Here is a 12,859-nt window from a genome sequence, read left to right as displayed (position 1 = left end):
GCGAGGCGCTTTGGGGGAGGGGCCAGGTGATAGCCTGAAGTCGTCACGGTCATGACGGGTGTGGTGATGATGGGTAAGCGCGGCCGAGCCTAATGGAGAGGGGAGCGAATGACGATGCCGAAAAGGCCAGCGGTCCGACCGTCAACGCAAGTAAAGTGTACCCCGTCTCCACTCCATTTGCTCCATTTGCGTTTTCCATGATGGTGATGGATGGGGTGACGCATGAACTTTCAGACTGCTGCTCCCTTTCCATGTGGTACGGGTCCACGGGCTCCGGAGTACTCTGCAGGATGCTGGCCCATGAAATTATGAGCGCGAATCGGGAATCGGGAATCGGGGAATCTTTCGCTTGGTTTGTTCTGCCTGCCACGACTCTGACGACCCGACCCAGCCTTTCCATACGTCTTCCTTTTGACGCGTAAGAGGAACGGGGGCATGCAGGGAAACGCCTTGTTGTGCCGCGGAGGAATTGCAAGCCTCACCGTGAGGTTTCAAACAACACGAGATCCACATGTCTCTCCTTTCCCAAACAAGCGCGGGATCGCTGATGAAGCTCGGAATAAAGCTTTGCTGCCGCAACCCCTCCTGGCGCCGGACTCTGCTCCGTGGAGCTGCCAGCATCAGCATCAGCATCAGCATCAGCATCATGACACGATTCATGGCAGATTCCAAGTCTCGGGCTCTTTTGCCCAGTCACCGGACCCGCCCATTCCTTTTGCCGCACCGCCCGCACCTTCCCTTCAGTGGTGCTGGGCAGAGTGGGTCCAGCTACTCAGAAGCGTCAAACGTGGCCGTCTCTCGACGCTGCCTCTTTGCATAACCTTATCCAGCGCGCTGCTCATTGGGCCTTGGGAAAGGGGGGGGGGGGGGGGGGGCGGGTGATGCAAGAGGCATGCATGTGCCATGGACTTGGGGGGAAATCTGTTGACATGGCACAACTGGCCTGGCACCCTCCGTCCGTGCTTAATACCTAGTGATGCGCGCCACGATGGGCTCCGTCTTGGTTGGATGGGACAGCAACGGGCGGCAGGGCAGCACTTGGTCAGTGTGGATGCGGATGGCGGATGCGGATGCGGATGGCGGATGTGGATGCGGATGCGGATGCGGATGCGGATGCGGATGCGGATGTGGATGTGAATGTGAATGTGGATGTGGATGTGGATGTGCGCTGTGCGCTGCTGTGCGCTGTGCTGCAACGCAGCTGGTTGGCGCACAGACCTGTGCTGCCGCTGCAGCGGCTACACAGCTTGACAGCATGTGATTAGGATGCATTAAATGCAAACTGAGAAGCTCTTGCAGGCCAGGCATTTTCTGGTACACATGTATTTTTGTAGTATTTTTGTAGCATTTTCTATTTTCTCTTTTTTTTTTTTTTTTTTTTTTTTTTTTTTTTTTTTTTTTTTGGCGGTACTCGCTACCAGTACGTGTCAGTGGCATCAAGGACGAGGCCAACCAAAAAAAGAAAAAGGAAGAAAAAAAAAAGAAAAAAGAACAAAAATCCATGGCAGCCCGATGTGCAAAGTATGGAGCACCGACCTCATCTATCTGCCATCACCGCAGAAGCTGACAGGTAGCCATTTGCACAAGCTTTGAACCCAGCCCGTTTCAGCATGGTTCACGATCCATACCCGAGATTCGTCATTTCGCAAGCCCAAAAGGGCCCAAAAGGCCAGTCGCGCGCGAGTGGGGCCCCAAGGCCTTTTTTTTTTGTGCCAATCTGCCATGTCTCACATTGCTGATCCATACTGGCAGGCGGTGGCGGTGGATGCGCTAGCACAAATGGCGATCTAGGGTCCTTGACTCGTCGGTTCCACGGGAGCAAGGAATAGCGAGCAAGCGCGAAACAACAACGATGGCGTTTTAAGAGGAAAAGCCCGATGGCTGAGCGAAAGTAGCAGTGACGCGGCGAGCTTGCTGGTGAAGCGGGCTTGATGGTGATGATGATGATGACGCGGCGAGCTTGCTGGTGAAGCGGGCTTGATGGTGATGATGATGATGATGATGGGAGGCAGTGCGTTTCACTCGACGCAAAGGCAGGGCAAGACGGGTATTGACCCAACAGGCACGGCACGGAGTGCTCCCGAGTCCTTGCTGCGCACCGGTGCCCATCAACGGAGGCGGTGCAGTGCGGTGCAGTGCGGTGCAGCGCAGGCGGTTCGCGGGCTGGCGGTTGGCTGGCGGGCTGGCGGTTGGTCATGGTCATTTCCCTGGGTGATTTGACGGGAGCAAGGGCAAGGGGGGCTGCTCGATGGCTAGCAACCTGCACGCATCATGATGCGGGCAAGCTGCTAGGCGGCTGCTAGGTACTCCGTAGCTGGTGCAGACTCGTTGGGCACTACATGTACCATCCGGACGATGGGGCGGATGGGCGAGGGTGGGTGGGGGGCAGGCGGGGCCATGCCGAGGCGAGGCGTCACTTAGCTGGCCAAGTAAATAAAAAAAAAAAAAAGAAAAGGGGGGGGAGGAAAGACGAGGGAAAAAAGAAAAAGAAGAAGAAAAAGAAAAATGAAAAGAATGCGCAGTAGAGTGAGCAAGAAAGGGCTGGCGGGCCCACGGGCCATGGGGGGGCCATGACACAGCAGGGCCCCACCTTTTCTGCTGGTGTGTCAGACGATGCTCGCCTCTCGTATATTGCTCAGCGTCACCACACGACACCAAGCGGATCCCTGGCCTTTGCTAGCCTCGGACCTCCACCCCCCCCTTTTTCCCGTTTTGTTCCGTCTGCTGTGCTGTGCTGTGCTGTGCTGTGCTGTGCTGTGCTGTGCTGTGCTGTGCTGTGCTGTGCTGTGCTGTGTGTGGCCGTGTGGACGTGTGGACGCGGCCAAAGTTTGAGCCTTGCATGGCGCGGCGCAGGTCAAGAATAGCGGCTGCAGTAGCACTGGCTCCTGGGGGAGTGGGGGGAAGGCAGAGGGGGGGGCGCCCTCCACCCAGTCGCGGCCAGGACAAGATAGCGTTATCCATGCCCTCCGTTCATCGCCCCACCGTGCTGATGTCGATGCGTTCTTTTGCTGTGATGAAGGCGAGTGGAGTCCTTGGTGCGTGGCCTGGTGTGTGGCCTGGTGTGTGGCCTGGTGTGTGGCCTGGTGCTGGCTGGTGCTGGCTGGTGCTGGCCTGGTGCTGGCCTGGTGTTGGCCTGGTGCTGGCCTGGTGTTGGCCTGATGTTGGCCTGATGTTGGCCTGATGCGGCCTGGTGCGGCGGCCTGGCGCGGCCTGGTGTGGATGGTAATCAAGGACCGCCCACGTCCACGCAATGAACAACACGCAATGGAGTTGGGGAGGGGGGGGGGAAAGGGGACGTACTCGGGGACGTACTCGGTCCTCTGCCCAACCTGCTCGCCTGCGGTCGGTGTGGGGCCCTTGGTCCTTGGTGTGCCCAGAGGGAGTCGCGCAGGGAACTTGGCTTCTGGCTGGGGGATGGCGGCGCCAGCCCTGATCGTTATCTTGCTGGTGTGCCCGCCCCGAATCGCAACTGCAAAGTGCCACCTGCAACGCTACACAGGCTGGCCCCAGCACTTGTCCATGCCGACAGAAGGACAGAGTACATGTACATGTACATGTACATGTACAAGGTACGCGGTACGCGGTATATGCTACGCCCCAAGCGCCCTTGCCCATCCACTCGTCTTCAACCGGACCAGCTGCTTTTTCTCCACGCCGCCCGCCCGCCATCTCGCCTCGCCTCGCCTCGCCTCTCGGGGGGATTTTGTTATTTCACCACCGGCAACCCCCCCCCCCCTTTTTTTTTTTTTTTTCCCTTTCTCCGCCGTCCATGACATGCTGCAACTTGATCCGCTAGACTCTTGACCTTTTATAGATTGAGGACATCTCGGTTTACGCATCCGCCCTCCCCCTGCCCTTGCCGCAACATCGCATCGTGTTTCTCGACCCGTTGATTCGGTTGTCGAGGCTGGCTATTCTTTCTTTCCCTTTTCCTCTCCCCCCTCCTTTGGTCGCGATTCTCGTATATTGCCATATATACAGCGTTGCAGTTCTGTCCCGATTCGAAAGACGGAGTAATAAAACAACACTTTTATACACCTGTCCTTGGCTAGGAACGGCACTTCTTTTCGCTCCTGGATAGTTCCGTCTGGATAGCCTTGCTTGGATTATTCTGCCCCTCCTAAAAAAAGATCCAAAAAAAAAAAAAAAAAAACAGAAACAAAAACAAACAAGATTTCAAACCGACGGCCAAGCTGGATTAACCACACCAACTTCGGCAGGGATTCCTCACAACCGGTGGCAAGGCTTCCCAGTCTTCTTCTTTTTTTTTTCCCCATTGCTTTCTTTCTTCTTTTGGGCTCTTGCACTCCCATAACATGCAGCATCATGCGCTGTTCGGATATCCAACGCCTCCCGCATCCCCTGCCTACGACCACGTCAAGTGTGGCAACAGCAGCCAGCCAGAAGCTTACTCGACGAGGCACGTCGCGTCGAGACATGTCCCGCTTGCTCCTGAGCAGAGACTCGGAAGACTCTTGGAAGGCAAGCTCCAGCTGACCGACATTCTCGGCACAGGCGCCTACGGCGTCGTCTACTCTGCCGCCGACGTCAAGACGGGCGTTCGCTACGCGGTCAAGTGCCTGAGCAAGTTCAACGCCGACGGGACGCCGCTGGAACGCCGGCAGGTCGCCTACCAGCAGCGGGAGATCAGGCTTCACTACCTGGCTTCGGGGCACCCCAACGTCGTGTCCATGCTCAAGATTGTCGACGATGCCGACTCCATCTACGTCATCCTGGAGTACTGCCCGGAGGGCGACTTGTTCCTCAACATCACCGAGCTCGGCCAGTACGTGGGCAAGGACGAGCTCGCCCGCAGCGTCTTCCTCCAGATCCTGGATGCCGTCGAGCACTGTCACAAGCTGGGCATCTACCACCGAGATCTCAAGCCCGAGAACATCCTGGTCACGGACAATGGGAACACTGTCAAGCTGGCCGATTTCGGCTTGGCCATAGCCGACGAACGCTCGGAGGACTACGGGTGCGGCTCAACCTTTTACATGAGTCCTGGTAGGTTTTTTGCTTCCCCCCTTGAAACTGATTTGGACGTGACGGGCTAACCGCTTTGGCAGAATGCCTGGATGCCTCCACGCGGAAACCGTACTACATGTGCGCGCCCAACGATGTCTGGTCCCTCGGCGTCATTCTCGTCAACCTGACGTGCGGTCGCAATCCGTGGAAGCAAGCCTCCTTCCAAGACTCGACCTACCGCGCCTACGCCCAGTGTCGGGATTTCTTGAAGACGATTCTGCCGCTGACGGATGAGCTGAACGACATTCTGGGCCGAATCTTCGACCCGAATCCGGACCTGAGAATTACGCTCGCCGACCTGCGACGCCTCATCATGGCCTGCCCGCAGTTCACCATCCCCGCTCCCTCGGCGGCGCAGCTCGTGCCGGACTCGGTTGGCGGCGAGGAGGCCATTGTCGACGACTACGAGTACGACTCTCCGCTGTCGCCGGCCAGCACCAACTCGGACGAGGGGTCGCTGACCTCTAGCGGATCCACCCTCGACGACCTCGAAGACCTCGACGACGACGACGACGACGACGACGACGACGATTTCGCCCAGGAGGAGCAGCAGCAGCAGCAGCAGCAGCAGCAGCAGCAGCAGCAGCTTCAGCTTCAGCTTCAGCAGCAACGACAACATCAACAACAACAACGACATGACGCCCCTGCACCCGTTTGCGACCCCGCAGCCTATGGGCACGAGCAGCGCAGAGAGGATGGCATGTTTCAGCGCCACGCAATGTCACCGCCGTTTGGCGCGCAGGCGGGAGCGCTGCCGCTGCCTCTGCCGCTGCCTCTCCATCATGTCCCACCACTCCCGCCCGCGGCCTGTCAACAGGCACCGGTGCCCATGCAGGCTCCGGTGCCCGTCCAGGTTCCGTGCCAGCCCAAGTCCTTCTTCCTGTGGGAAGTAGTCAGATACGTTCAGCAGGTTCCCATGATGCAGCATCCCGTTGCGTTTCAGCAGGTCCCCTTTATCCCGTCGTTTCAAGGCTGCTACTAGGCCCTTGGATATGGCCGGCTGCAGCCAGAAGCGACGCGCTCGCTGGCTGCACTAGCCGCACCCACGTTTTACCCGTCTTTGGAGACGGCGCGTTACGACTCGGGTCTTTTGCACCTTAACGACACCCAGACACGACCACCTATGTTTTAGATTGCTTTTGATTTCTTTTTTTTTTCTACCTTTTCTTCTCTCTCATATATAAAAATTTGTGATAAAAACGGGTCATCCACCCCGCCCCCTTCGTCTTGTATCTATTTTATTTTTTATTCGGGACTCACTGTTTATCCAGTCACCTCTTATGACGTACAAAAAATCTTGTTGAGAAATGAGCGTGGAGTTTTTTTCTTTTACTTATTTTTTTTTCCCTTGTATACTGGAGAGCGGTTGAACAAAAAAACAGAGGGGGTCGTGGTTTCATGCCGTGTAGAAGATGGCTTGCCGGGCAGCGGGCCCGACTTTGGCGCGGAATTTTTTTTTTTTTCTTTTTTTTGAAACCAAAAAACACACACTTTATTTTTGATTCCTTTTCACAGTGGTTTTTTTCCGGGGAAGCATTATCAAAATCCAGTAGCGATGTCCCTTTTTGCCTTTTTTGTTTTATTTTATTTTTTATTTTTTGGATGGGATACGATACGGCCGCGGTACTTTACGAACGAAGCAACTACTTATCTGGTCACTGCTGCGGCGGTGACGGTAGTGATGGACAAACTACTCGAAGACGGAGCCGGGGCACGACAGCCTCGACTCGACACTCCTCTCACTGTCTCTCTCTCGCTTCTTTTTATTTTATTTTCCTCCTTTCTCTCTCTCTCTGTCTCAATTTTTTTTTTTTTTGGGCTCTTGGATATGGAGTCTGGATTCCGATTCCGATTCTGGCCCATTCTAGGGGAAACGCCGCTTACGGGGCGCAAAACTGGGTCGGCTCCTAATCATCAGTCCTATTACTATACTACTTCCTGCTATCCTGGAGCATCGGAGTTTTCAATCTTGGGGGGGCGGCCGAGGGGGGGGCAACGTGACGCCGAAATTAGAAAGGGGGCTGAGGGCTGCAGAGCCTGCCGCACGCCATACGGAGATGGGGGTAGCTGACGACGCCGAGGTGTGGTAGCCTAGCGTAGCGTACATAGCTTGCGCCGAATGCAAGGTTTAACGTGCCAGATTGCAGCTGCGTGAGGCGTGAACCGTGAACCGTGAGCCGGGAATGTTTGATTGCTGCGCTGGTGCCTGGGCTGGCGCCGGCGTGCTGGCCTAGCTGGCCGGGCTGGGGGCCAGGGGGGGCCTGGGCGCGGAGATTTTACGATTGGCGTCATGGCTGACGATGGTGCTGACGATGGTGCTGACGATGGCGCTGACGATGGCGCTGTCAATGGTTTGTTTATGATTAGCTTAGTTGGACTGTGTTTATATTTTCTTTTTTCTCTCTCTTTTGTTCTCTCTCTTTTTTTTTTTTTTTTTTTTTTTTTTTCAAATCTTTTTCTTTCCCCCCTTTTTTTTTCCCCGTGTTTACTTGTATTTTTTATCTTTGTATCTTTATTCAGGTTCATGCCATCTCCATCTTCCTTGGACTCGCTGCCTTTTGATAACGTAGAACGCGGGATCCACCACCACCACCACCACCACCACCACCGCCACCAGGCCGCGCTGCCTGGACGGACGGCCGCCAGCGCGCTGCCACACTTCCATGACGACGGCGTGACGACGGCCGTGTTCCCTGCTCCCTGCCTGCCGTGCTCCCTGTGCGTGCTCCCTCCCTCGGGCCTGGGTTTCAAGTCGCCCTGCGTTGGCGTCGCCATGCCCGCTGCACACCTCGGCCGCGCGCGGCGCGACGCAACGCATTGAGCAGAGGACGCGTCCTTGGCATCGACGCCGCGGATAGGCGGGCGTGTACGGGAGCAGGCTGGGGCGGGGGATGCGGGAGATGCGGCCGGGCGGCGTGGTTTAGTCTTGGGTTCATCATTGGAGCAGATGATTGAAGCGGGCTCTTTGTGTCTCTTCTTTTATCTGCTGTATTTTATTGTAATCATAATCATAGTCATAGTAATGGTCATGGTCATAGTCATAGTCATAGTCATAGTCATAATCATAATTTAATTTAAATTTAAATTTAAATTTAAATTAAATTGTTTTACTTGCATAATTATACTTGATTTTGTATGTTTTACTTGATTATGTTTTGATTATTTTTGGACTCTATTCTGATTTAGATGGACTGGCCTTGTTTTATTTCAGGTTTCTTTTGCCATGTTTTGCTTGCTTTGCTTTGCTTTGCTTTGCTTTGCTTTCTTCGTCCGTCTTCTGCGCCGGCGCACGTGCGTGTGCAGCCCCCGTCGCCCGAGGACAGGTACGCCGAGGCAGGTACGCCGAGGCAGGTACGCCGAGGCAGGTACGCCGAGGACCACGCGGCGCCCAGGCCCGGCGGCCCACGCCCATCCAGCATCATCCAGTCGCTTCCGGCCCACCTCCGGGCTGCCGTCGCTCACCGGTGCGTGCTTCGTGTGCCAGTCCGTGGACGTGGACCATGTACTGGTACACGGCCAGCTGCGCACATGGTCCACGGCCAGCTGCCACGCAGGAGCTGCGCAGCTCAGCCCGGCCCCGGCCAGCCGCAGCCAGCCAAGCCCACCGCCCAGAGACCTGCTTTGTCATCCATCCCGTCTTGCCGCCGCAGGCCGGCCACGGCCCAACCTCGCTTGCCACTTCCATTTCACCTCCACCTCCGCTTCCGCTTCCATTCCCATCCCAATTCCCGCTTACCCATCGAGTCGAACCCCAACAGGCCCTGCGCACCCCCGCGTCCGCAAATGCGATCGCATCAACCGTCGCTCGCTGAACCGCCGACCGCTCGTCATAGCCCGCCGTAGCCCGCCGTAGCTCGCCAACAGGTCCTTATTTAGCGCCGGGTCTGGACCGCCCAGAGGCAGACGCCACCCCCCCCCCGATCCGGGCACCCCCTCGTCCTGGCCGGATGGACGTGCCGACACTGCCACGATGCAGCCCGGCATTCGTCAGACCCTGACGACATCCGGCCGTCCAGTCCAGGCGCACCGTCGAATGGGCCGATCGACGCGGGACGGGGCGCCAGGTTCGCCGACGACCTGGGCGTCCCAAGGCTGGCCGGCGCGCAGCAGGGCTCTGCGTGGCCCTATGGGATCCCGGCGCATCTGTCGGCCGGACCGGAGGGTGGGCTCGTCGCTGCCCTACCTGACTGACAAGAGGGCGGATTCACGGATTCACTGCCCTTTCAATGGGCGGGCTGGTCGTGATTGTTGGAAAAGGAGCTTCGCTTCCTGCGCTGGGGTTGTCACATGTGTCCACGGGAGAGCTGGCTACGACGAACGGGGGGCATCGTACTTTGGGGGCGCTGGCTTACGAATGTCGATCCGGTGTGCGTTGATCCTGCTTGGCACTTTGCTTGCCAATGCCAGGGAGCATGCCATCCACCTGGCCCACTAAATCCCTGCTGTGCGAGGATAAAGTTTGTTGGCGGCGGTTCCTGCTGCTGCTGGCATTCACCGACGTCTAGGCAGGCCGACAGGTCAAAAGGTCACGCAAACGGATTCAGCGCGGCAGAGAACGAATGGAAACCATGACGCCACGGCGCCCAAATGTCAGCTGTCGGGTTTTCCAGCCCCACGCTCCCCGTCATATCTCCTTGACAAACCCCACCTCGATGAGCTTGTTGGCGTCAATGTCCAGATCGGCCAGCTTGGTGCGCGAGTTTTCCCGGATCCACAGAAACACCCACAGCAGCGCGTAGCGCAGGAACCCCCCGATCGACGCCTTGCTCCGCGGCGGGCGGATCTTGATGACCTCCTTGCCCAGGACATACACCACCTGCGTGCCGGCCGCCGCGCGCAGGACGCGCAGCTCCGCGTCCGACGCCGCCGTCGCCGGGCCCCGCGACACGGCCAGCTCCACCTGGCCGACCAGGTCGCGCGCCACGTCCGGGTGCAGCGCGTGGTCCGTGTACCCGTGCCGCAGGGCGATGCTGTAGCACCCCGCCAGCCCGGCCATGCGCGTCACCACGTACCGCTCCTCCGGCGCCACCCACGGCCGGGGCAGCGGCCTCATGTGGAAGAAGATGACGACGGCGGGCCGCGTGGCAAACTTCTTGACAAACTCGGCGAAGCACGTCGGCAGGCTCGACGGGTCGCCCGTCTTGTCGAAGAAGACGCCCAGCCCGGGCGTCGTGGACAGCGGGATGCCGCCGTAGGCAGGCTTGAGCGCGGCCTGCTGGTGGTGGTGGTGGTGGCCGGGGCCGACGTCGAGGTCCAGCAGCGACTGCGGCGAGAGGGGGTCCTTTGCCTCGGCCGCCCACTGCGTCTCCTTGCCGAACCGCCAGAGCGTGAAGATGGAGGCGAGGATAAAGGCCAGCAGGAGGGTGAACCAGGCGCCGTCGGGGACCTTGCCGAACACGGACGACAGGAAGGCTCCGTCGAGGGCGGCAAAGACGAGCCAGACGGGGAGCACGACGTAGGCGGGGAGCCTCCAGACGAGGATGGCCACAATGGCCACCATGCAAGTCGTGACTTTTGTGACGGTGAGTTTTTGAAAGGGCCATGAGAGAAAGCAAAGTCAAGGGGAAAAGGCCGACTTACTGAAGGTGACGGTTATAACGCAAACGCCATAGGCGTTTCCAAGAGACGTTGTCTGGAGAAACATGTCAGCCAGGACAATAGCACGGCCGATTCAAAGATATAACCAAAAAAAAATTGAAAAAAAAAAAAGAAGAAGAAGAAGAAGAAGAAGAAGGAGAAGAAAAAGACAAAGACAAAGAGGGAAAAGAGCGAAAAGCGGGAAGTCGCACGTTATTGTACACCGCAGTAATGATTATCGTCCCAATCATCAGCAGCCAGTTCGCCATGGGCATGTACACCTGGTCGTGGAAGCGCCGGCTCGTGTGCACGACCTTGATGTGCGGAAAGTACGACAGCCTCATGATCTGCGTCAGCAGCTGAAAGGTCGAGGTGATCATGGCCTGGGACGCCACGACGGCCGCCAGCACGGCAATCACCATGCCCAAGTAGAAGCTGCCCGGCGGCAGCGTCGCGAAGAAGGGGTTCTGGAAGGCCGTCTGGGTCGCGTCGGCCGAGATGGCGGCGGCCTGGCCGGCGTAGGCCAGCAGCAGGCACGGGTAGGCCAGCGCCAGCCAGGAGATCTGGACGGCGCGCTTGCTAAAGGCCCCCAGGTCGGCGAACAGGGCCTCGACGCCCGTGAAGGCGAGCAGCAGCCCGCCCAGCGAGCGCCAGCCGTCGGCGCCGTTGCGCGCCAGGTACAGGAAGGCGTGGTGCGGGCCAAAGGCCCCGAGGACGGTCCAGTCGTGCGCGGCCAGGTTGTACGCGCCCGCGGCCAGGTTGAAGAGCAGCCAGACGGCGACGACGGGCGCGAAGGCGGTGCCGATGCCGGCGGTGCCCAGGGGCTGGACGAGGAACAGCGCGACCAGGATGGCGCACGAGACGCCGACGATGGCCGGGGCGCCCAGGTCCGGGCGCACGACCCGGAGGCCCTGGATGGCGCCCAGCACCGACTGCGCGGGCGTCAGCACGCCGTCGGCCATGACCATGGACACGCCCAGCACGCCGACGAACTGCAGCGCCAGCTGCGACGCGGGCGAGCGCTCGAGGAAGCCGCGCAGCGAGCGGCCCCCCAGCTTGAGGTCGTTGGTGTCGTGGCGCTTGAGGGCGGCGGCCCCGGCGGCGGCCCCGGCGGCGGAGGAGGAGGAGGAGGGATCCCTGGGCCCCCGACGCGTGATGTTGGTGTAGCGCGCGAGCAGGCTGTACAGGGCAAACGTGCCGCCCTGGCCGTCGTCGTCGGCCGCCAGCACGATGAAGCAGTACTTGACCGTGACGATGAGCGTCAGCGACCAGATGATGATGGACAGGGCGCCCACCAGGTCCGCCCACGACGGCTGCGCCGAAAAGGTCGACGAGAACACGTACAGCGGCGACGTGCCGATGTCGCCGTAGATGATGCCCGTGGCCTGGAAGCTGAGCCACAGGAGCACGAGGCCCGAGTACGTCTAGCATCAACCCGGCCCCCGTCAGCCAGCGCGTCCGTTTGGCACGACTCGACACAGACCGCCGAGACAGTTCGCCATCCCACAGGCAAACAGCCTGCAGGATGCATCTGAAAAAACACGCAAGACGCGGGCGGGTGGAAACAAGGGCGCGCAGTACCTGCTTCTTTGGCCCCCGCAAGTCATTGTTTGCTATATCCCTCGCCTTCTCCTCGTCATCAATCGTCGTCAGGGGGCCCGAAGATTCCGTCGACGCCGCCGCCGCATCCTCGGCAGCCCGGGGGGGCAGCTCGGCTTCCAACCCACCGCCCATGTCGTCCCAGCACACAGAAGAGACCAAGCGGGTAAATGAACAAGAAGACGAACAAGAAGAAGAAGAAGAAGAAGAAGAAGAAGAAGAAGAAGGAGAAGGAAAAAAAATAAAGAAGCTGGCACAGTTTTTTTCTTCCTCTTCGCTGCCTCGCCGCAAAAGCAGTCCGCATATCGACAGGGCTGTTTCAGCAGGCGTCTGTCGACTTACATATACTCCTGGGCTTGCCGCGGCCCTGCCTTGCCCCCCCCCCACGACGATTTTCGGACTGCAGCCGCGTGTCGCACAAACGACAGCAGGATGCGCTCCCGCCAATGCTGCAGCCAGTCGTCGTTCCGTCTGTCTCGGGGCGTGGGTGGCTTGTCGACCGTCATCACCACCTGGGCTGTGCGTCCGCCCCCCTGCGGCGGTCAGCTCCTTCAGCTACCCAGCTCCCGGCCATGCGAACGCCAGGTCCGAGACCCAAGCCTCGTCGATAAAGTTGCTGATGAGCGCTCCAGCACCCCCGTCGGACGCAGCATCC

At 58.8% G+C, this 12,859-nt stretch overlaps 5 protein-coding genes across 5 annotated transcripts; 4 read left to right on the top strand and 1 right to left on the bottom strand.

Annotated features, from left to right (window-relative positions):
- Window positions 1-2,989: 2,989 nt before the first annotated feature.
- Window positions 2,990-3,181, top strand: UV8b_00075 (uncharacterized protein; the record flags this gene model as incomplete). Its single annotated transcript, XM_043137573.1, has 1 exon — window positions 2,990-3,181. The coding sequence occupies one exon, from the start codon at window positions 2,990-2,992 to the stop codon at window positions 3,179-3,181; it is 192 nt and encodes a 63-aa protein (XP_042993507.1).
- A 361-nt stretch (window positions 3,182-3,542) lies between these two features.
- UV8b_00074 (uncharacterized protein) lies at window positions 3,543-4,081 on the top strand (the record flags this gene model as incomplete). The annotated part of the gene is made up of 2 exons (XM_043137572.1): window positions 3,543-3,569; window positions 3,815-4,081. 2 exons carry the CDS (start codon window positions 3,543-3,545, stop codon window positions 4,079-4,081), a joined length of 294 nt encoding a protein of 97 aa, XP_042993506.1.
- A 235-nt stretch (window positions 4,082-4,316) lies between these two features.
- UV8b_00073 (uncharacterized protein) lies at window positions 4,317-6,010 on the top strand (the record flags this gene model as incomplete). Its single annotated transcript, XM_043137571.1, has 2 exons — window positions 4,317-5,007; window positions 5,070-6,010. 2 exons carry the CDS (start codon window positions 4,317-4,319, stop codon window positions 6,008-6,010), a joined length of 1,632 nt encoding a protein of 543 aa, XP_042993505.1.
- A 1,308-nt stretch (window positions 6,011-7,318) lies between these two features.
- Window positions 7,319-7,849, top strand: UV8b_00072 (uncharacterized protein; the record flags this gene model as incomplete). Its single annotated transcript, XM_043137570.1, has 2 exons — window positions 7,319-7,379; window positions 7,599-7,849. 2 exons carry the CDS (start codon window positions 7,319-7,321, stop codon window positions 7,847-7,849), a joined length of 312 nt encoding a protein of 103 aa, XP_042993504.1.
- A 1,803-nt stretch (window positions 7,850-9,652) lies between these two features.
- Window positions 9,653-12,339, bottom strand: UV8b_00071 (uncharacterized protein; the record flags this gene model as incomplete). The annotated part of the gene is made up of 4 exons (XM_043137569.1): window positions 9,653-10,539; window positions 10,609-10,660; window positions 10,818-12,029; window positions 12,187-12,339. The coding sequence occupies 4 exons, from the start codon at window positions 12,337-12,339 to the stop codon at window positions 9,653-9,655; spliced, it is 2,304 nt and encodes a 767-aa protein (XP_042993503.1).
- Between the last annotated feature and the right edge of the window lie 520 nt (window positions 12,340-12,859).

Source organism: Ustilaginoidea virens, chromosome 1 (genome assembly GCF_000687475.1).
Source record: "Ustilaginoidea virens chromosome 1, complete sequence".
In the NCBI taxonomy this organism is placed as follows: Eukaryota; Fungi; Ascomycota; class Sordariomycetes; order Hypocreales; family Clavicipitaceae; genus Ustilaginoidea; species Ustilaginoidea virens.
This window is presented reverse-complemented; position numbering and strand designations above follow the sequence as displayed.